The following is a 21,383-nucleotide window of genomic DNA, read 5'->3' on the forward strand; positions in this document are numbered from 1 at the left end:
TTGGTGTAAGTTCCAAAATTAAGGAACATTTCTCATTGTATACAAATATTGTAAAAGAATTCAACTATTTCATATATAGATTTACAAATGATATCCAAGTATACAAGAGATGGTGGGCCATTGACAACATTGTTTAAGCATTCGTACCGTCAAAATATCAACGGAGTCATTGACAGTCAGATGACAAGAAATACACATCACCACCGTCAAAAACGCTCCGTGAAATCGTTTGTCAAAGATCGCTTCATGCAAATAAATAAAGGAAATGGAGTCAAGGATGCAGCATACATGGCGTTTGACATAGAAAATCGCTTAAGCGATGACTCCTGTGAAAAAAATATCGAAGACAAAGCAATATCGGGAGGATTGAATTGGTTAGAAGATAAGATGTTCAAAGCGTCTCCCATCGGTCGTGCTTTAGATATTGGTACATTTCTTTTCAAGCACAGGAGCTGTATTCTCTCACCTTGTGATTGTCTGGACACAACTGAGCAGGTGAGTTAATAGACAAGCATGGGGGAAAGTATATCCCATATCCGAACACCTGAACAAGCTCTACTCAAACTTTATTTTAAGGTATGGATTACATTTTCATTATCTATATGATTAAGCATAGACTATGGCAGTATATGTTCTAAGCACCGCGAACCGAAACTGCCGTCACATGACACGGCTTCTCTACACATACTTTATGAAAGGAGGGAGTAAAATAGCTACATATATGTATTGGATTAGGCCCCTTTTGCTGTGGTCAACAAAAGTAATTCTACCGCGCAAACGTTAAAATTTTGTTAAAACGTTAAAATTTTGTGCATAGACACCACAGACGATGGTTTCTTAAAGTTCCCTTCGTGTTTTATCATACGGAATGCGGAAAATCAACTAATTTTAAAACCCTCAGTCTCCGTCATTGTTTGTAATCTTGCACTTCTTCATGAATAATGATAAACAAAGTGGGCGGGTCTAAATACAAAGGACATCATTCAATTTAAGAATATCAATAGACCTCTGATTTCCCCGTTTACAAATCACGTGACATAATTTATACGGTCATTGTTAATTTTGCTAGATTTGTGATATTTTTTTAAGAAATGGAAGGTATGCATTATTTTCACTGAATACATATGCTGCATACATGTTACTGATAATTCTTTTATAAATGCATGTTATTTATTCTTCGTTATAATGCTACTACCTAAAGATGTTTAAAACTTGGATTTATCAAACATACATTCGGTCATAGATACCGGCACTGAAAAAATGAAATTAGAAATCAGTACAAATCTTATTGTTATTCATATAGTTACTTTCATCTCAATACGGAAATGATATATAGAACTGTTCAACATGAACATCCGTTTCCTTCAGACTTAAATTATGTAATGATATACTAAATGGCGTCGGTGGCCTAGTGGTTAGGCTGTCAGACTCTCGACCGAAAGTCGTTGGTTCGACTCCTGGCCGCGACAGGGCCGACATTGTGTCCTTGGAAAAGGCACTTTACACGAATTTCCTCACTCCACTCAAGGGTAAAAGGGGTACCTGGCTATAGACAGTGAAAGATATTATTAGAATGTCAGTGCTCTAGCGCCTGTAAAAGCAGCTTACACTGTATGCTTCCCAGGAAGCTGAGAAATTTCTAGATTGATATAAGGTCTGCCGGGGTAATAATGTATTGTAAAGCGCTTTGAGCAGCATATGCTGGGAAAGCACTTTGTAAAAACCAATTATTATTAAATATATGTTATAAGTACTGACAAAAAATACAGAAATCCCCTCTCACTTTTTCTCGGGCTTGGGATCGAGACTTCGGGTCGGTTTAGGTTCTTTACTTCTTGATAGAATTTGCCTTGAAGAAAAATATTATAAATAACTCGGCTCGTATACAAAGGAAATTATTGATTTATGATAAGACATTACTTAATTGTATCTTTACACACACATGCGATGCTGTGAAAATACATGGACAGTATACACGTAAGTCTCTCATTTCAGTTAGTTCTATTACAGGTAGCATAATGAAACCACAAGATCTACATGCAATGTGTAAAATTTTAGTAAAGAAGGTCAAGCAACACTAGAGCACTACACATGTATATAACTAAATGCAATTTATCACAGTATATTAACATATTGTGGTGCATTGATAATCAATTTACATATATATGTACATAGGGCATGTCCTAATTCTCCCCGTCTTTATCATTGATTAGCAAACCTAACAAGAGGCCCATGGGCCACATCGCTCACCTGAGTCACCTTGGTCCATATCTGAAGACTTTCCATATATATTTGCATGTAAAACATTGGTCCCTATTATGGCCCAAACTACCCTTTGCAAACTTGAATCTACACTATGTCAGAAAGCTTTCATGTAAATGTCAACTTCTTTGGCCCAGTGGTTCTTTTAAAGCTTTTTTCTATATTTGTATGTAAAACTTTGACTCCCCCCCCCCCCCACTTGTGGCCCCATCCTACCCCCCGGGGACCATGATTTGAACAAACTTGAATCTGCACTATGTCAGAAAGTTTTCTTGTAAATATCAGCTTTTCTGACTCAGTGGTTATTGAGAAAAAGATTTTAACTATATATTTGTATGTAAAATTTTGATCCCCCCTGTGGCCCCATCCTACCCCCGGAGCCCTTGATTTGAAGAAACTTGAATTTGCACTACGTCAAAAAGCTTTCATCTAAAAATCAGCTTTCTGGCTCAGTGGTTCTTGAGAAGAAGATTTTTCCTATATATTTGTATGTAAAACTTTGATCCCCTATTGTGGCCCCATCCAACCCCCGGAGCCCATGATTTGAACAAACTTGAATCTGCATTATGTCAGGAAGCTTTCATGTAAAACTCAGCTTTTCTGGCTTAGTGGTTCTTGAGAAGATTTTTAAATTGTTCCCTATATATTTGCGTGTAAAACTTTGATCCCCCCTTGGGGCCCCATCTTATCCCCGGGGGCCATGATTTGAACAAACTTGAATCTGCACTATGTCAGAAAGCTTTCATGTAAATCTCAGCTTTTCTGGCTTAGTGGTTCTTGAGAAGAAGATTTTTAAAGTTTTTCCCTATATATTTGTGTGTAAAACTTTGATCCCCCCCCCCTTGGGGCCCCATCCTATCCCCGGGGGCCATGATTTGAACAAACTTGAATCTGCACTATGTCAGGAAGTTTTCATGTAAAAATCAGCTTTTCTGACTCAGTGGTTCTTGAGAAGAAGATTTTTAAAGATTTTTCCTATATATTTGTATGTAAAACTTTGATCCCCTATTGTGGCCCCATCTAACCCCCGGGGCCCATGATTTGAACAAACTTGAATCTGCATTATGTCAGGAAGCCTTCATGTAAATCTCAGCTTTTCTGGCTTAGTGGTTCTTGAGAAGAAGATATTTAAAGTTTTCCCCTATATATTTGTGTGTAAAACTTTGACCCCCCCCCCCTTGGGGTCCCAACTTATCCCCGGGGGCCATGATTTGAACAAACTTGAATCTGCACTATGTCAGAAAGTTTTCATGTAAAAATCAGCTTTTCAGGCTTAGTGGTTCTTGACAAGAAGATTTTTAAAGATTTTTCCTATATATTTGTATGTAAAACTTTGATCCCCTATTGTGGCCCCATCCAACCCCAGGGGCCCATGATTTGAACAAACTTGAATCTGCATTATGTCAGGAAGCTTTCATGTAAATCTCAGCTTTTCTGGCTTAGTGGTTCCTGAGAAGAAGATTTTTAAAGTTTTTCCCTATATATTTGTATGTAAAACTTTGACCCCCCCTTGTGGCCCCATCCTACCACCGGGGGGCCATGATTTGAACAAACTTGAATCTGCAATATGTCAGGAAGCTTTCAGGTAAATTTCAGCTCTTCTGGCCCAGTGGTTCTTGAGAAGAAGATTTTTAAATGACCCCACCCTATTTTTGCATTTTTGTCATTATCTCCCCTTTGAAAGGGACATGGCCCTTCATTTGAACAACTTGAAAGCCCTTCACCCAAGGATGCTTTTGGCCAAGTTAGGTTGAAATTGGCCCAGTGGTTCTGGAGAAGAAGTCGAAAATGTGAAAAGTTTACAGACAGACGGACAGACAGACGGACAGACAGACAGACAGACGGACGCCGGACAAAATGTGATTAGAATAGCTCACTTGAACCTTCGGTTCAGGTGAGCTAAAAACCGAAAACACGAAATACGTTTGTAGATTTAGTCGTAGTGCTAGGTACATGTATATTTATATGTAGTTTTTGTTATTGTGTTATTATTCTCTGTTGATATTTGCCACATTATGTAATTATTTTCGTTTGTCATGAAGAAGGGACAGGTCCTCACGAAAATTTTATAATCTGGTTGCACATGTCGTTGGTCATTTTAGGGTTCTGTATGTTGAAGACCTGATAATTATACTTACTTGTGGCCTAATATTTCCAAATCTGTAAAAGTATGGCCGGGGTCAAATGCCTATGGGACTTTTAGCTAAAGAGGAAACCTCAAGCTTCAACTCAGAGTTTTATATAGTGTTTGTCACGTATTTATGCGCCGTGTGACATTTAAATCATAAAAGTACGAATGTTAATTAATTCCGTAAATGTTAACATGAAACAAGAAAATATATTTATTTATGAGGTCGTTAACAGAAAGTTATTTCACTTCACCCTTTGTTGATTGATGCCAATAAACCAATCAAATTCTGTGTTACAAGTTAAATTCAATTATGTTTACAATTATATTACATGAATGCGCGAATGAAGATATTTCTAAATGTGTTGACCTTATTTTCAGTCTATTCACAGTTCATATAATAAAGCAAAATCTAAGATCACTTCGTTTATAACTGACAACAAAGCGAGGGAAAATGCAATGAAGAACTTTTGCGATGGATGGAAGCAAACTTGTGTTTTGAAACATGTACCAGTAAGTCTGAACTTTCTTAGCAAATGAAAACACTGTATTGTCATTTATATGCCTATATTCACTAAAATTTAATGTTTTGGAGGGGTTCATATTCAATGGAAAGTTTGTTTTCTTTTCGTGTTTTTTTTAACTGAAACAAAATGAAATAGCTCGGAAATTTTTGCTCAAATGGACAATGAAGAATTTCCATTAAAGATGTGCAGGACAGTGACGTGGAAAATAAATTTAAATAAATAATAATAAATAGAAAAGGCTCGGAAATTTTGGCTCCAATAGACAATGAAGAATTTCCATTAAAGATATGCAGGACACTGACATGAATTTTCATTCTGCTTGGTAAACGCGTACCTCAGGGGACATTTAAAACAAACACGGTCAAATAATGGGACATATCTTGTAATTAAAGGGAGAAATAGATATTGAAGTCACCTTTCCTGAAAACCTGTGAACTCTTATCCAAAAGTCCTATTAAACGTTCTCTGAAATTCACACACACTTAATTGTTAAAAAAAATATAATCAATGATACGTGAAAATATACTACGTAAACCCCCGTTTTCACAATTTTTACAATTACACACATTTATCTGATATCATTAGGAAACATATCAACGAATTATTTTCAAAACACGTCTAAATAACATTTTTATGAACTTGATACGTCATTGGAATGCAAACTACGGTGACATTTAACGCTGTACTGTAATCACTTGAATTGTACATTAAAGGATTTTCAATATTTAACAATTCCAAAGAAATATACCAATCAAAATTCTGAATATTATTTCTTCAAATTCGTATGAAAATTCGATAAAAATAGAAGAAAATCCCTAAAGTAACGTCTCAGGGATTTCATCATTTGATCGGCTTTGAGAGCATTACAACTAGGGCATCACAACGTACAAACAGGTATAACGTCATAATCTACTACCGGAAGTGACGTAAGTCAACAGATTTAATAGTTAGAAATGCAACGACAGCCACTATGATGACGCGATTTCTAATGTAACATATACCAATCACGTCATCTGTCCTGCCTATCCTTAACTATGTCCATCATGTGAAATTAGAATATTTACAGTGAATGGAGACATTATCATTATACTATTTCAAGTACGCATTTTGTTGGTTTAGTGGAAGGAGTATGATCGTAGACAATTTTATTTACTGTGGTTTAAAAAGAATAAACCATCTCGTTGACTACAATTGTGGCCGCCCTTAATAAATTGTATTGAGCTTTTATTATGTCGGAAAGCAAAACCATATCATTGTTTCTAATAAATGGACTACGGTGCGACCACTAACCACTAACCAATTCAATCGTTTCAAATGTGGTTTAAACATTATTTCTTGCTGTAACTGCATTGGTATGATTTCGTATAGTTAGACTGTGGAGCCACCAGTCATGCTATCAGTGACCAATTCAATCGTTTCAAAGATGGTTTAGAAAGTGTTTCGAACAAAGTGATGCCCTTTTTGGACTCAATGGAGAGTGGAGTTGAAGGAGTTTTGGATGTTGCTTCAGACGCATGTCACGGATTGAAAGATCTGGGAAACGGATTAATAAATTTTGTTAATTCTCACGATCCGGTAATTATTCATAGAATACTTTGTAGTTATTAGAGAACTCTCAGAGAGGCAGCTGTACGGAGTATCAAAACAATATTTGATAATATTTGTAGTTGAGGTGCATAGAGCATGTATTTCTTTTGTGACAAAGGGATAGAAAATGACATGTGAATGGTACAAGAAGCATTAAAAGCAGGCTACTGACAAATAAATCTAATTTCCAGGTTCAACAATACTGCTTAAAGTCAGCATTTCGCAAATTCTATTGTCTTCGTAATGATCTAATTTCCAAGTCAACCTATCATAAGGAAGAATGCTGTCTAACGTGATACATACCAATTATTATGTAGTTCTTTTTAAACTTATTTTTCCATTTACCTGATCAGCGTATATAGCTCACGGTGGGTGTGACCGATCAACAGGCGAAGCTTACTTTTTCTAGGCAGATGATCCCACCTCTGGTATGTCCAGGGGCCCGTGTTTGCTCAACTCTTAAATTTGTACTTTGTATTCTTTATAGGATTTGTGATGTTATCTTCACTTTTTCATTTTACTTCAGGATGATACAGTAAATCTGCTTGGTCGAGAGTGTGTCATTTGCTAGGCGACAATCCGTGATGTTTCTCTCGCGAGCAGGGTGGCAAGAGGATAAATGTGTTATCTCCCTTTATTTGATGAATGAAAGTATCGAGACAGTTCACGCCATATACCCCGTAGTTTATACGAGAGTAAACTTTTCAACTAGCTTAAAAGGGACTGGTTCACGGTTTTTGATAAAGATATTTTTCATTTTTGATGTTAGTTAAAAATATAACTCATTTAATGTTGACAGCCAAAATTTTGACCTTCTGAATGCAAGAATAAAGGCAATGTTTTAACCTTAAGTCTGTGTTATGTAAACAAAGACTCGAGTCTTTTTACGTAAACAAACAAGTGAAACACTGATTCTGTAGCATAAAACATCTTGATTTTGCTTAGTCGCAAATTCTGACTTTTAGATGACACATTCTACCCCAAAAATGCTTGAAATGTGAAAGATATGATAAACTTAGATCGATATCCAATTCTTTTGAAAATTTCGTAAACAATAGCATACCGCAATCTTTGTTTACAAAATAAATAATAAACTCTCTAAAATGAACTTCTGTGATCATATTTAACCTTATTCTTATGTGCAATCGTTCAAACACATTAGACAGTAGATTTTAATCATTAAAAGAGAAAAACAAATTTTTGGGGGAAATCGTGAATCAGTCCTTTTAAGATTTCTCATAATTCTATTTTGTAAAAATGCAATTTGATCAATGAAAATGCGAAGATAACGAACAGTGATCAATCCCGTAACTTCTAGAAAAAATAGAAAATTAAGAGTTGAACAAACACGGACCCCTAGATATACCGGAAGTGGGATCAGATGCCTAGGAGGAGTAAGCAGTACTTCTTAAAATATATCCATATCTTAATTATGATGTGGTACATTGTTGTCGTAGCAATGGAATAGAAACTGGGGACCAAACATTTTGGACATCATTCGTAGGGAGCTATAGATTTCTTTTCCCGTGAAAGAAATGTGAAAGCGTCATCATGTGCAAATGAAACAAATGTATAAAATATTCACGATCACTGCAAGGCCGTAATTTCAAAGCAATATTTAAAAACAAATAGCATGTATTGTAAACTTCATCATAACCCAAGATTAAGGATGAAAGTACGGCAGAGATTCAAAGTTTCAATGGTCAATATTTAAAAACAAATCTTCAAAAGAAAACCTTATTATAATTTTTTTACGCTCAACATCCTAACTGTTTATCAAAATATTAATCGATATTTCATGTGGCTGAAGGTAGCATTTACAAAATGTCATCCCGAGAAAACCACAATTGGAAAACCACATTTGACTGGGTCTCGCTTTTACGGTGGTTTTCTCGGGTGACAAGTTTCAGTGAGATATGATTTGTTTTGTTACGCCAAATGCACTACGGGTAAGCTTAAAAGAAACACTTGTAGTTGCGTTCGTAACATAATCTGTACCAAAGGACATGCATGTTGTTATTGCTTTTATTTACATATCTGTTGCATGTCGAATTTTCATCACACAATGTTAGAATTTTTCAAACACCGTTTTATCTCCAACACTGACGTCACACTCTCCCGATAAACTCTGCGAAACGTTTACGGGTGTTGTCGGTCTTCATCATGTGTCTCGTCGTTAAGTAATGCTTTGCAATAATAGATGATATAATTTCTAAAGATATAATTTTAAATCATAGACAATTTTTTTTAACAAAAATTGATCGGTCAATAAGGTTTGAGTATTGCATCATTGTACATGAAATCAAAATGCTAATGTATACCGCATTATGTAGTTTAGATACAAGATATTCAAGGAATAAATGTGCCTCTGATACAGGTATTCCTCTGACAATTGAGGTAACACTTTAAACCACTATTCGTTCACCGGCCATAGAGCAATTGATAGAACTTTAGTTTTAATTTCATAATTTACAAGCAGCTATGCATGCCTCAAATGTATTTTAATTACATGTATGTCTGCAGTTGCCATATCAAGCATAAGATTAAAGAGGGAGTTCCACGAATTCTCTCAGAAACTTTCCAATAGAAGCGACTAATGACAGTCTATTCAGGAATCTGGAACATGCGGTGTATTGTTGACCAATAAAGATCTTGGGCTCTATCATGACTCTGAAACATCCGAACATTAACTCTGTGTGAGGGCGTTATGTTACATCATTATCATTGTTTATTTTAAGAATGATTTAGTTGGGCCAGTTGGTTATGGAGCAGCAAGGTTTATTTCCAACAACACAGAAATGACTTACAAAATTCAGTTTGAAAATGATGCAAATGCTTCAGCACCGGCACAGAGGGTTTTCATAGAAATGAAACTAGACAGAAAATTGGATTCAAGAACGTTTCGACTGAGAGGGTTTGGATTCGGAAGTTATCAGAAAGAGATGAATGCCAGGCAATCGGTGATACAGGTAATTACTAAAATTGTGTAATCAATCATTTTGCTGAATTAGAATTCATCAGTGTTTTTGTACCGCATTTGTGTAGCACATATAGTTAAGTTTCAATTTCTGTTTAGCTTGCTAATCACGTTTACTTTCATAGGAAACTATATATAAATTAACCAAGTTTGATCATACATATCAAATTATCGAATGCAATGGAGGGCAGTAAAACAACGTCTGTTCTGAACGAGATTACACCCGATAACGTCAATATGTAGAACGAGATTACACCCGATAACGTCAATATGTAGAACGAGATTACACCCGATAACGTCAATATGTAGCAGTTATGTTTGTTCTCAAGATTTGTAGTTTAGTTTTAGTGCTATTTTGCATTTCTATTTTCTTTAGTTAGTTAATATTTCTATGTTGAAATTATGTCGTCCTGAACAAGAGACAGGTCATCCCGACAATTTGACTATTTCACATTGTTCGTGTCCCTGGACAGTTTAATGTTATACTCGTATAAAGCAAAGATCGCAAAGGAAAATTTACATTATATCACGTGTGAAAGTTTAAATGTTTGATTCATATATCTGGACATTTTCATTACTTTAATTTTAATTCATCTAAACTAAATATAAATCCTTTTAGCTGTACACAAGACAGTTTTCAAATCCTATTTGCAATAAAACAATGTACAAGTGCCAGAGATCACAATGATTATTCCAATTTTCAAAAATTAATAGGGAATTTTGAATATTTTCAGGAAAAAATTGATATGACAGAAGACCTTGGGATTATTGTTGCATTAAGAGGAGGATTAGACATTGTCAACAATAAAGCTTCGTGGATATTCCAAGCAATTAATGCCAGCACAGGTACAGTTATATATGTAATCAACTTTCTTTATTTTCATATTCAAAGCTTTAACATTTTTATGCAGTGCATCAAAGAGTTGGATACTTGATCTCCATGGTCGAATGGTATCTGAACAGATATTTATAGATTATTGCTATGACGTAACTATGCTGAGTAGAGTGCATCCTGCGGCTGTGGAACGCTGCATTACAAAATTAGAGAAAAATGTGCTTATTACTGACCCAGATCAAAATGCAACTGTTTGCCTTAGAATTGGACTTCGAACTAATGTCATGTTTGAATATCTATGATAAATTCACCATAAAGTAAAGGGAAATATTCATAACAATTTCTTCATGAATATAATACAGATATTAATTGATGTGCGTATGAATCTTGATAAATATGGCAAGCTGGGAAATCCAACAGAAATGAAAGCAGAATATAAATATCATATTTCATTTCTGAAAATACATGAATCCATAAAATGCGACGCTCCACGCAAACTTCCATCATGAAGCGCATCATGCCCTCATATGTATTTTCAAAAATGAAATTTATTTTTAAATAAACATGGAATCTAGCATGATATTTCCAGGAAAATATACTTACGGACTTTATATCATCAGTTTAGAGATCAGGTTTGAAACGAGATTATGGAAATGACAATACTTCAAATTCAGCATGTACGTGAATGACGGTTAGCAAAAGGCACCTAGATAGATTATCACCAGTATAAGGTCACAGTCAACAATGCGTAAATGACTTTCAAAGTAAACGTCATGCAACTTAAATATTTCAAATCTTTGCACTAAACGTATTAATTGGATGGAGAAAGAATGGTTATTAGAATGAACATTTCCCATCCTTAGATCATGGGTATACTAATAAGCTATTTACCTTTGTAAGTGTTCTGGTTACACATTTTATTCCTACTAAATCATCTCGCAGGATTGCCGCCATCAGATCCATCCGTCGGATTTCTACCCCCCAACAACGGAACAACAGGACAAGGATTCGTGACTTTCTCTATCAGACCAAGTTCTGACGTCAAATCTTTGGATAAGATCACTGCTAAAGCGGCCATTATATTTGATCAAAATGAACCAATAGATACACCTGAGGTCTTCAATACTGTAAGTACACTGTTTTATAACAAATAGAAATAATGAAAAACCAAATCTTAATTATATACAACCTATCATTGGGTCAAATGCTGTCTGACGTGTTTCATGCCGATTGTTGGGACGTTCTTGGCAAACTGATTTTGACTGCGGATACCTCCGTTTATCTGATCAAGATATAGGGCTCATGGCGGATGTGACCGATCGACAGGTATGTTTCCTCCTCTTAGCCACCTGATCCCACCTCTGGTGTGTCCAGGGGTTCGTGTTTGTCCAACTACCTATTTTGTATTACTTATAGGAGTTATGAGATTGATCACTGCTCGTTATCTTCACCTTTCATTGATCACTGTTCGTTATCTTCACCTTCCATATATATATTTACATTATATAGTTTGTTCTTCAAATAAAAGACAATCAAAATAAGACTTAATCTGCTTTTACAATGTTTATGAATATGCTGATGAGGCTAAATTTCCAAGATCAGTAACAAAACACTTGTAATTCATCTGGTTTTTACCTTGATATTGGGAAACATATGAAAGGTGTTCTACAAATAGAACTATACCTTCTGCTAATTAAAATCAGTAACAACAAACTTCTTCGAAATTTCACATGTTTGAGAGTGGGGATAGTCCATGCAAAATATTAATGTGAAAGTACTTGAACATGTGAATGATATAACTGTTACCGACTTCGATTAACACATTTATATTGCAGTCACAAAAATTAGGAATGGAATGTCCTTAATATCGATTTATGAAATGCTGTATCTATTAGAAATTAAGTATCAGTCGCGGTAACTCAGTGGTAGAGGGTTTGCTTCGTAACCGAGAGGTCGTAAGTTCGAGCCCCGCTCGTGCCATGACGGCCAATACCTAAGACGTAATATGGGTAGTGATTGCTTCTTCACCAAACGCTCTGCATTTAGAGGTGAGAATCTCAGGTCCTTCGGATATCTTAAACGGAGTTTCCGACAGGTGTTCGGACGTTAAAGAACATTCCTGCTATAGTCGTAAGCGCTAAGCATAGGTCTAATATTTGGTACATCACCTGCAACTTATGACTTCTTAATATTAGTGAAAAATTGTAAACAAACAAACTAACAAAAAGAAATTGAGTTTGTTATTATCATCATTCACATCATTCGCATCACATCATACATTACAGAATTACGTATCAAGGCTTCCGGAGTACATGTTCAATAATATTTATGTTTTCATTCCGCAATATAGAAATGTAATTATGACGAATGCATACGGAATACTGTATGGGAGAGTCATGATATTCCAACATTTACTGTATCTGATAATTAGTACTGGACAAAAATAAATGGAATTAACATTCTGCATTCAAAATCACCATAGCAAATGATCACGAATTCATCGTTTATTAGTATGATGACACGTATCAACCTTTGGAGAATTTTATTGCTGAAACGTCTGTTCCCACAGATATATGATCTAGCTTATTCTGCAAGGCAATACCAACATCCAACGTAAAGACCTTAGCGTCGGCGCCGTGATATTGTAAGACTTCTGAATATCGAAGTTGCAATAAATCGTCAAGCATTTTGCCGACATATAGAGGAGCATAGACATTGTAAGAAACAGAGATTTATAAGCCGCATACGGCGTCATCGAACAGCTATTCAAGAATTTAAGGTCTGTTGGACCTATGGGAGCTAACAAAATACAAACAATTCAATTAGTTTGTTTTTCTAAGCAACTGCAATGAGCAAGGAAATCCCTCCTCATATTGTGTGGTGTTACATGGCAGTTTATTTATTCAGCAAATGTATTGGATTTCATCATAAACTAAATGTAAAGAGTTTTGATATTCATAATGAAGGATATATGCACATCAACGCATAGAAATATCGTAAAAGATTTATCAAGATGGAGCGGCATTTCAGCGAATGAATCGAAGTAACCACGGTCAAAACGGTGCGTGCCTTGGTGATTACATAATAATAATAATAATAAATTCTTTTATTTAGACAGGATAGCACAATTAGTACAAATGATTAGTTTACATTGTGGTCTTGTATAAAACATATTCACAGACAGATAAATGAGAGAATAGAAAAATAGATAACAGAATATAAATTGTATACATAAAATACACACACGATATCACTGGGGGGAAATAAACATGTACATATATATATATATATATATATATATATATATATATATATATATATATATACATCATATCCATATATCACTTATTTGAGAAATAATGCTGCAAATATGCTGATTTAAAAGATGTAATAGAACCACAGCTTCTGACAGACTTGGGCAACTGATTCCATAAAATTGTGGAGGATACCTTAAAGGACCGTTTATAATATTCAGTTCGAACTTTTGGTAAATATAAAATGCCACTATCGCTACTTCTTGTTGTTCTGAAACTAACTTGGCTGACAAAAGTAAAAACGTTCATATATTCTGGTGTCATGTTATTAAGAACCTTAAAAGCAAGCACTAGTTTTCTATATACAAAATAATCATGAACAGGCATCCATTTAAGAACACTCACGATGAATGAGACCATGTTTAAATTCTTAAAGCTTCTGATAGAAGAATTAACTTCAGTATTTGAGGAACCCTTTCTTTGGTGCTGAAACCGTAGTGCGTTGCTCTGTCAAAACAGTAGAGACACACTCGTGCGATAAATCTGTAAAACAGATGCGTGGGGAATTGCTAGACCTCAGTGTCTGAGAGCACCAACCACGATGGACCTTGACGATTTTTAACCGGTATACATGTATTATATGTATGAGCAATCACATATACGAGATTTCTATGCGATCATTTGATAAACCCATGTAAATTCACGAAAAGAATATTGATTAACAGTACCTTCTTATTTGAATCCTATGCATCGTGTGACGCCGTATGACCGGTCTACTGTCGCCCAATGTTGTGGGCCTCACCAGTATTTCACAAACCTGTATTCCTCACTTGATGTTTTAACACATTAGCTTCTCTAATTAATGGGTATTCGAAACCCGACGGTTTTTCTTTTCTTACATGCGTTTCATACCGATTGTTAGGCCGTTTTTGTCACACTGATTTTGACTACGAATAAATCCGTTTACCCCGTTTACCTGATCAAGATATAGGGCTCGCGGCGGATGTGACCGGTCGACAGAGGATGCTTACCTCTCCTAGGCACCTGATTCCACCTCTGGTATATCCAAGGGCCCGTATTTGTACAGCTCTCTATTTTGTATTGCTTATAGGAGTTGTCAGTTCGTTATATTCGCCTTTCATCACTCTATAATGATTCTTTCATTTCTAAGCTTTGATCATTCTCATCATTACAAGTATTTGCATTTCATTTTAACACATTTTCAATTTTTACCAAATACATGTAAATGTTTTTAAAACCACATTTTATCGTTTTTGATTAGGAGAGATGTTGTGTACAAACTTGATAAGACTGGTTTGAAACCGCTGTTGATGTGCTGTAAAATGAACTTTATTGAGAGAAAAAGTGGGGATTTTAAAATCGCTGAATTTTGTATCAGTGTTAAAGTCACCAAATCATGGCCCAAAATTTCTACAAACGCATTTTACTTCAGCACGTGCTATTCCTTTTCTCACATACTTTCGCGGTCACGTTTCAATTTCTTTTCCAAAAAAATAGTTATCTTTTAACAGATTGATGATACTGTACCTTACATCCGAAACTTAACTGTAGACGAGGAGATGCTCAAGTCTGGATCACTGGTTTTAAATCTAGACGTCACAGACGATGAAAGTGGGCTGGATTATGTTAACATCATGTTGCAGTCAGGTTGTTATACTTGTATACACATCCACATATTTTGCTCACACCTCCCTTATTTTTTTCTTTTTAATTCTCCCCAACATCAAGTTTTTAATGTTTCATTCGTTTAGAGTTTGGATACACCTCTCTCCTGGATGACGTCAGAGAAAAGGCAGTTGTACTTCCTGTCACGCCAGGACAAAATCACACTTTTGCTATTCTCCCTGTAGATATGATTGGCAATGTCCAGAATCTGCAATTAGCAGGATCAGAATATTTTTACACGGTATATACCCCTGTACCAGAAGGTATGATATCACATTTAATCATTAACTTCTTTTAATTTTCAAATTCAAAGTTTATTGAATTTGCTTAATATTCTTCATATGGTTCTTCGGGGCATTAGACAACTACTAAACTCTCGTTTGTTGTGTCTATTGCGTATATATAATTTTTACATAACTGCAGTGCGATGTGATGAGGTGAATAATTGCTCTGGCAATGGTCAATGTCTGGAAATAAACTACTGTTTGTGCAGAGACGGTTTCTACGGAATAGACTGTAGTAGGAGTAAGTGATTCTGATTATTCATTTGTAATCTGAGGAAATACAAACCTTATTTGCGTTATTTAAATGTAATTTATTTCATTCTTTATTTACCAGCATCACCACCATTAGATCCGCCAGTCCTTGATGTTTTCTTTGGTACACAAAACAATATCACAGTCCCTATGCATATCCTGTCATCAACAACCTCCAGCAGAAAGGATGCTCATATAATCATTAAATGCACAGGTTTTCCCCCTCACTCTTACTTCTCAGCTGGTAGTGTCATAGGGGACACCTTATATCTAGCAGCAGGCGATTTCGGAGACATTCTCTATATCCCACCTGATAACTACGTCAACAATTTCACCCTAAATATAACAACTCTTGTTTTCATCGAAAGTACATCAGAATTCATTGAAAGAAAAACCAGCAGGTTCATAGAAGTGGAAGAGGCAGTCAGTCCTGAAGAACGTCGACAGTACTTAAGAACATACTTGAGTATGTCTGTCTAACCTTTTGAACTTACGATGTAGTTGTTATCACAGGTGCTTGTGGACAGGACTTCCGGTACCCCCTTCTTTAACCGTTTTTAAAAATGTCATATAACCGATCATAGTATATATTATGATTTTTAATTATGATTGGTAATATGACATTTTTTAAAACGGTTTCTATGCGAGATTTGTGTATTCCATTGAAATATATAAACTCTGAAGTTACATATTTTATCAAAAATACGTTCAAAATACCCAAGGAATTGACCATTTAAAAATACAAGAAGGGGGGTACCGAAAGTTCTGTCCACAAGCACCTGTGGTTGTTATGCAATGAAAATAGACTCTAACGTGCACATGGTACCTACTAACTAACGAAGCGTTCAGATTATGTTGTAGTAAAATGTTTATTATATGTGGTTTATGATTTATACAATATAATTAAAATTAGATTCTATGACCCGCTCATCTACTATCTACTATCACTACACCTTGGCCTTTCATTCTCATGTTTATGATATACATGTAACTTTCAGGAACTACAAAAGCACCACCTACCAGTACTTTAGAATTGTTAACCAAAATCAAAACATCAAATATAACGCAGATTCAAAACTTTGCGACTCGAAATCCATCAACGCTATCGCCCAAGTCCGTGTCCCTATCCAGCCACGCGTCCTCTACAGCACCGCCATCAACCAAGCCAGCATCAGCAGGAAACACCACTGTTACCGCATCATCCACAACAATGGCGCCTACAAAGACAGCGGTAGAAAAAACGAGTGGCGTATCGGCTGTGAAGCAGTCAGTGATTGCGGGAATAGCTTCTTCTCTCGGGGTTTTGTTCATCCTAACCATTTTGATAGTTTTCATTCGTGGATGTATGAATAGTAAGAGTGAGCGTATTCACCAGAGAATAGGTAATTATATCACTGGGGTACATGTTAAAGAAAATTAGGGTGGAATATATGGGGTGGGCATTTTAAGGGCGGTTGGTTGAATGTACATGTATATTGTGTAACGTACCGCTCGAGAATCTTTTACTCATATGGAGACGTCACCATTGTCGGTGAAGGGCTGCAAAATTAGGTGCTCAGCGCTTACGGCCTTTGAGCAGGGAGGGATCTTTATCGTGCTACACCAACTGTGACACAGCCGGGGATTCGGTGTTTTAGGTCTCATCTGAATGATCGCCCCCATTTAGTCGCCTTTTACGACTAGCAAGGGGTACTGAGGACATATTTTAACCCGGATTTCTACGGGACTTCAAAGGGAGGTCATTCATGATATACTGGGGAAATAAAAATTACGTTATAATGATGACACCGACACCATTTTTAGATATGCTTTCATAGTGAAACGTATTAACCCCTGTTTAATGTGATACCCCTTGGTGTTTTTTTTTACAAGTGAGTGACATTTTATGGTCATATTTTAAAATCATCCCGATTTTATTTCTTCTTTGTTACTTCAATATGACGCAATTTTCTCAGACGTGCTCATTCATGTTGTGACTAAGTTAGAATTTGAATACTCTGTGATCTAAATACATAAAAGGGAATATTGGACATTAAAAATGGCTATGGAAGCTATGATTGATAATATTTAGATCTCAGGTTTAAATTACCTGGGAGAAGGATAACTTGTACTGAAATCTACAAAGTATCATTATGTATCTATTATCTCTTTAGTGGAACCACACACGCGAGGGTGCGAGGATAACCATGGGATCGAGGAAGCGGAAGACGAAACAGGGATGTGAATGACCAAATTATTATGTGAACAAATTCAAGACATTTAACAATTGTGTATCATTTTCTAATTCTAATATTTCACGTGGGGAAAATATGATTTATGTATATTTGTCTCCATTTTATAGGACTAGATTTCGTTTGGATGCTTTGTATGTGCTTTGCGTTTTTTTATTTCCTTTCTGAGATGCAGGATTCGCGTACTAATATATACAGCTTATGTAAGTATAGATGTAGGATTCGTGTACTAATATATACAGCTTATTTAAGTACAGATGTAGGATTCGTGTACTAATATATACAGCTTATTTAAGTATATATGTAGGATTCGTGTACTAATATCTACAGCTTATTTAAGTATAGAATTTTTGAAAGTGTGATATTTCAAATAGAAATACTGTATGCTGCATAAACATATTATCATTATACTACCGTCCCATTTCCTTTTCTGGTTTTTTTCCTTTAATTGTGCAATAATAGCAGGAATAGGAAAATGGAATAATATTACTTCACATGCTTAAATTGTATTACTACTGCACACTGTATAGCAGATAATAAAATGTTTCCCACACTTGAATGTATGTCATTTTTGCAAGCCTTGGTTAAATTTTCTGATGATACCTAGCCATTATTTCATGAAAGATCAGTAAGGTTTCAACTTTGAAATTCATATCGCGAACAAAATCCCATTTTTATTATGATATCTAAAACTTATACGGTACCAATTTTGATGCACCAGATGCACATTTCGACAAACAATATCTCTTCAGTGATGCTCAAGTCGAAATATTGGAAATCTGAAATAACAATAAACTTGTAAGAACTAAAAACAAAAACAAACAAGAGTGTCAAAGACTGGCGTCAAATTCGTCTAAGGATCAGAGCTATGCATGAGGTAGAAAATCCTTAATTTTGAAATGAATCGCGATTTGCAACCCGATTTTTGGATGACAACTAATTTTAACTAAATAATTAAAATGACCATTTCGTTACCATTTGAGTGTCTGCACCCCCCCCCCTTCGGTGTTAAACTAAAAGGCACCGTCTTAAACTCAACCTTCCTTTCAAAATTTTCTACCTCTGCCTATGAGAAGGGCCTGAATTAATAATCGTACAATGATTTTAAAAAAAAAAAATGAATTGCTTCTCATGAGAATTATTTTTATACATATATATAGCGGAAAATCTTTTAAAATCTTCTTAAGAACCACTAAGTTAGGTAAGTACAAATTTACATGAAATCCATAATGAAGATTCAAGTTTGTTAAAATCATGACAACCAGGGGTAGGATGGGGCCATAATAGGGGATTAAAGTTTTACATACAAATATATAGGAAAAATCTTTAAAAATCTTCATCTCAAGAACCACTGGGCTAGAAAAGTACAGATTTACACGAAAGCTTCCTGACATAGTGCAGATTCAAGTTTGTTAAAATCATGACTCGCAGGGGTAGGATGGGGCCACAATAGGGCATTAAAATTTTATATATAAATATATAGGAAAAATCTTCAAAAATGTTCTTCTCACTTGGGCTAGGAAAGTTTACATTTACATGAAAGCTCCCTGACATAGTGCAGATTCAAGTTTGTTAGAATTATGCCCCCCTCCCCTTTGGGAGGGGGGGGGTGCTTTTGGTGCCATCCGAAAACGTGAGTTATCTCTCTTTGTATTCTTACATTTAGTGTGAATATGACAACTTCCGGGTAGTAACACAGTCAGACTGCGCATATATTATATATACAGTTATATTAGTATGGGCGCTGTTCAAAATCGAGAACAGTTGAAATCATTTGTACGAGAGATTAAGAAAATGTTAATGGAAACAAAAAAAGAATTTCTTGATCGAGTCGGGTGTGATTTCCGGGGGGGGGGGGGTGATTTTAAAAATTAAATTGGAAATCACCCAGACATTCATTTGTTTACATATGTCTCCAATAACGACTGACATAATTATTTGTAGGCAATTTTTTTTATTATAGATATTTAAAACGTCGAGTGCCTGTGGTGCAAAGATCTTGCATAACACCCCCTTTTCAAAAAAAAAAATCAATTAAATTAGGAAATCAACGCTTTCATTGTTTTATCAGAGCTAAAATTATTCCACCACCACCAATCGACTCTTTCAAAAATAAACCAGATTGCAATCATTGGGTAACTTTCTCCAAAGTACCTGGACGTGCAAATCATTTTGTACACTGCAGCATGAAGCTTGGATTGTTAATATCAACTGATATGTTTAAAATGCAGTAAAATAGGTAACTAAATAATATTTTTTTATTAATTTTGTTCAATATTGCTAGACTGATATAAATTATTTTTCATAGATCTGTGTGATCCCGGTGGGGGAGGGGGGGGGGGCATATTCTCAAATGTACTCTCTGGGGGATAGGTAAGTTTACCCCCCCCCCCCCCCCCCCCCACAATAGAATGCTTTTGACGTCTCTGTATCTTCCCTCTTTTATTCGTTTTAGCCCCCTTGAAATCTACTTGATTATGTATAAGCACGTATCGTGTCATAACAGAAATTGCAATGACAGATTTAGACACCCCCTTTCGCCACAAATTTACAAAATAATTTGAGCAAAACTCCAAATATTTTACTCAAAATGGCTGTATTTACTTCTTTATGGTTATACTTGTATTTTAAACTGTATAAAATTTGTGGGCAGACAGCTGACAGCTGTCAGTGGCCTCTGTTTCATTTACAAGTACAGACTGGGTTAAATTTTACTCACCAATCGAAGGAGATGGACATTTTCAGAATCTAGAGGTGTCAGTCCGACATACCTAGACGTACATCGTGGCAGAACTTTCATCGCTGAATGTACTACATTGGTATTGAACTTCTGATATTTAATTATAAATCTAACTGTATTAAAACACGGGCTAAAGATCCTGAGGAAATGTATGCAATATATGATATATACCAATTTCAGTTATAAAACACGTGAAATCCTGGAAAATGGGGGGGGGGGGGTGTAGTTAGAATAATCTAACTGCTGTCGTAGGAAATTACATCAGTTTAACGATAGAACATCCTATCGGGGAGGGGGGTGTCCTCCTCTACTTACAACATTAATTAAGGTCTTCCGTAACAACGGATTGTGGTGGTTAAGATTATTCTTATTATGTCTCCGAACACAAAGTGTCGGAGACATATTGTTTTTGCTCCGTTTCTTATTATGTCTCCGAACACAAAGTGTCGGAGACTTATTGTTTTTGCTCTGTTTCTTATTATTCTTATTTTCTTCTTCTTCTTTTTATTCCTCTTCTTTCCAGAGAAATTTGTCCGCTCGATTTTATGAAAGTGTTTCGACAGATCCACTTCAAACTTTGTGAGTTGATAGGGGGTCATGAGGAGGGGTGCAATCAACTT

The 21,383-nt window shown here is 35.6% G+C and overlaps 2 protein-coding genes across 2 annotated transcripts in view; both read left to right on the top strand.

The window, feature by feature from the left end:
* Positions 1–4,930, top strand: part of LOC125674176 (uncharacterized) — a 45,300-nt gene extending 40,370 nt beyond the window's left edge. The window contains exons 25-26 of the mRNA XM_056159020.1: positions 80–495; positions 4,772–4,930. Of these exons, the coding sequence (XP_056014995.1) occupies positions 80–495; positions 4,772–4,930 (575 nt within the window). The remainder of the gene's footprint in view (positions 1–79; positions 496–4,771) is intronic.
* A 542-nt stretch (positions 4,931–5,472) lies between these two features.
* LOC125674175 (uncharacterized) lies at positions 5,473–18,582 on the top strand. Its single transcript, XM_056160097.1, has 10 exons — positions 5,473–6,492; positions 9,243–9,473; positions 10,216–10,327; positions 11,259–11,443; positions 15,103–15,238; positions 15,343–15,519; positions 15,680–15,781; positions 15,875–16,258; positions 16,791–17,174; positions 17,946–18,582. Exons 1-10 carry the CDS (start codon positions 6,370–6,372, stop codon positions 18,014–18,016), a joined length of 1,905 nt encoding a protein of 634 aa, XP_056016072.1. The 5' UTR covers positions 5,473–6,369; the 3' UTR covers positions 18,017–18,582.
* Positions 18,583–21,383: the final 2,801 nt, after the last annotated feature.

The sequence above is a fragment of the Ostrea edulis genome, chromosome 3, assembly GCF_947568905.1.
Source record: "Ostrea edulis chromosome 3, xbOstEdul1.1, whole genome shotgun sequence".
NCBI lineage: Eukaryota > Metazoa > Mollusca > Bivalvia > Ostreida > Ostreidae > Ostrea > Ostrea edulis.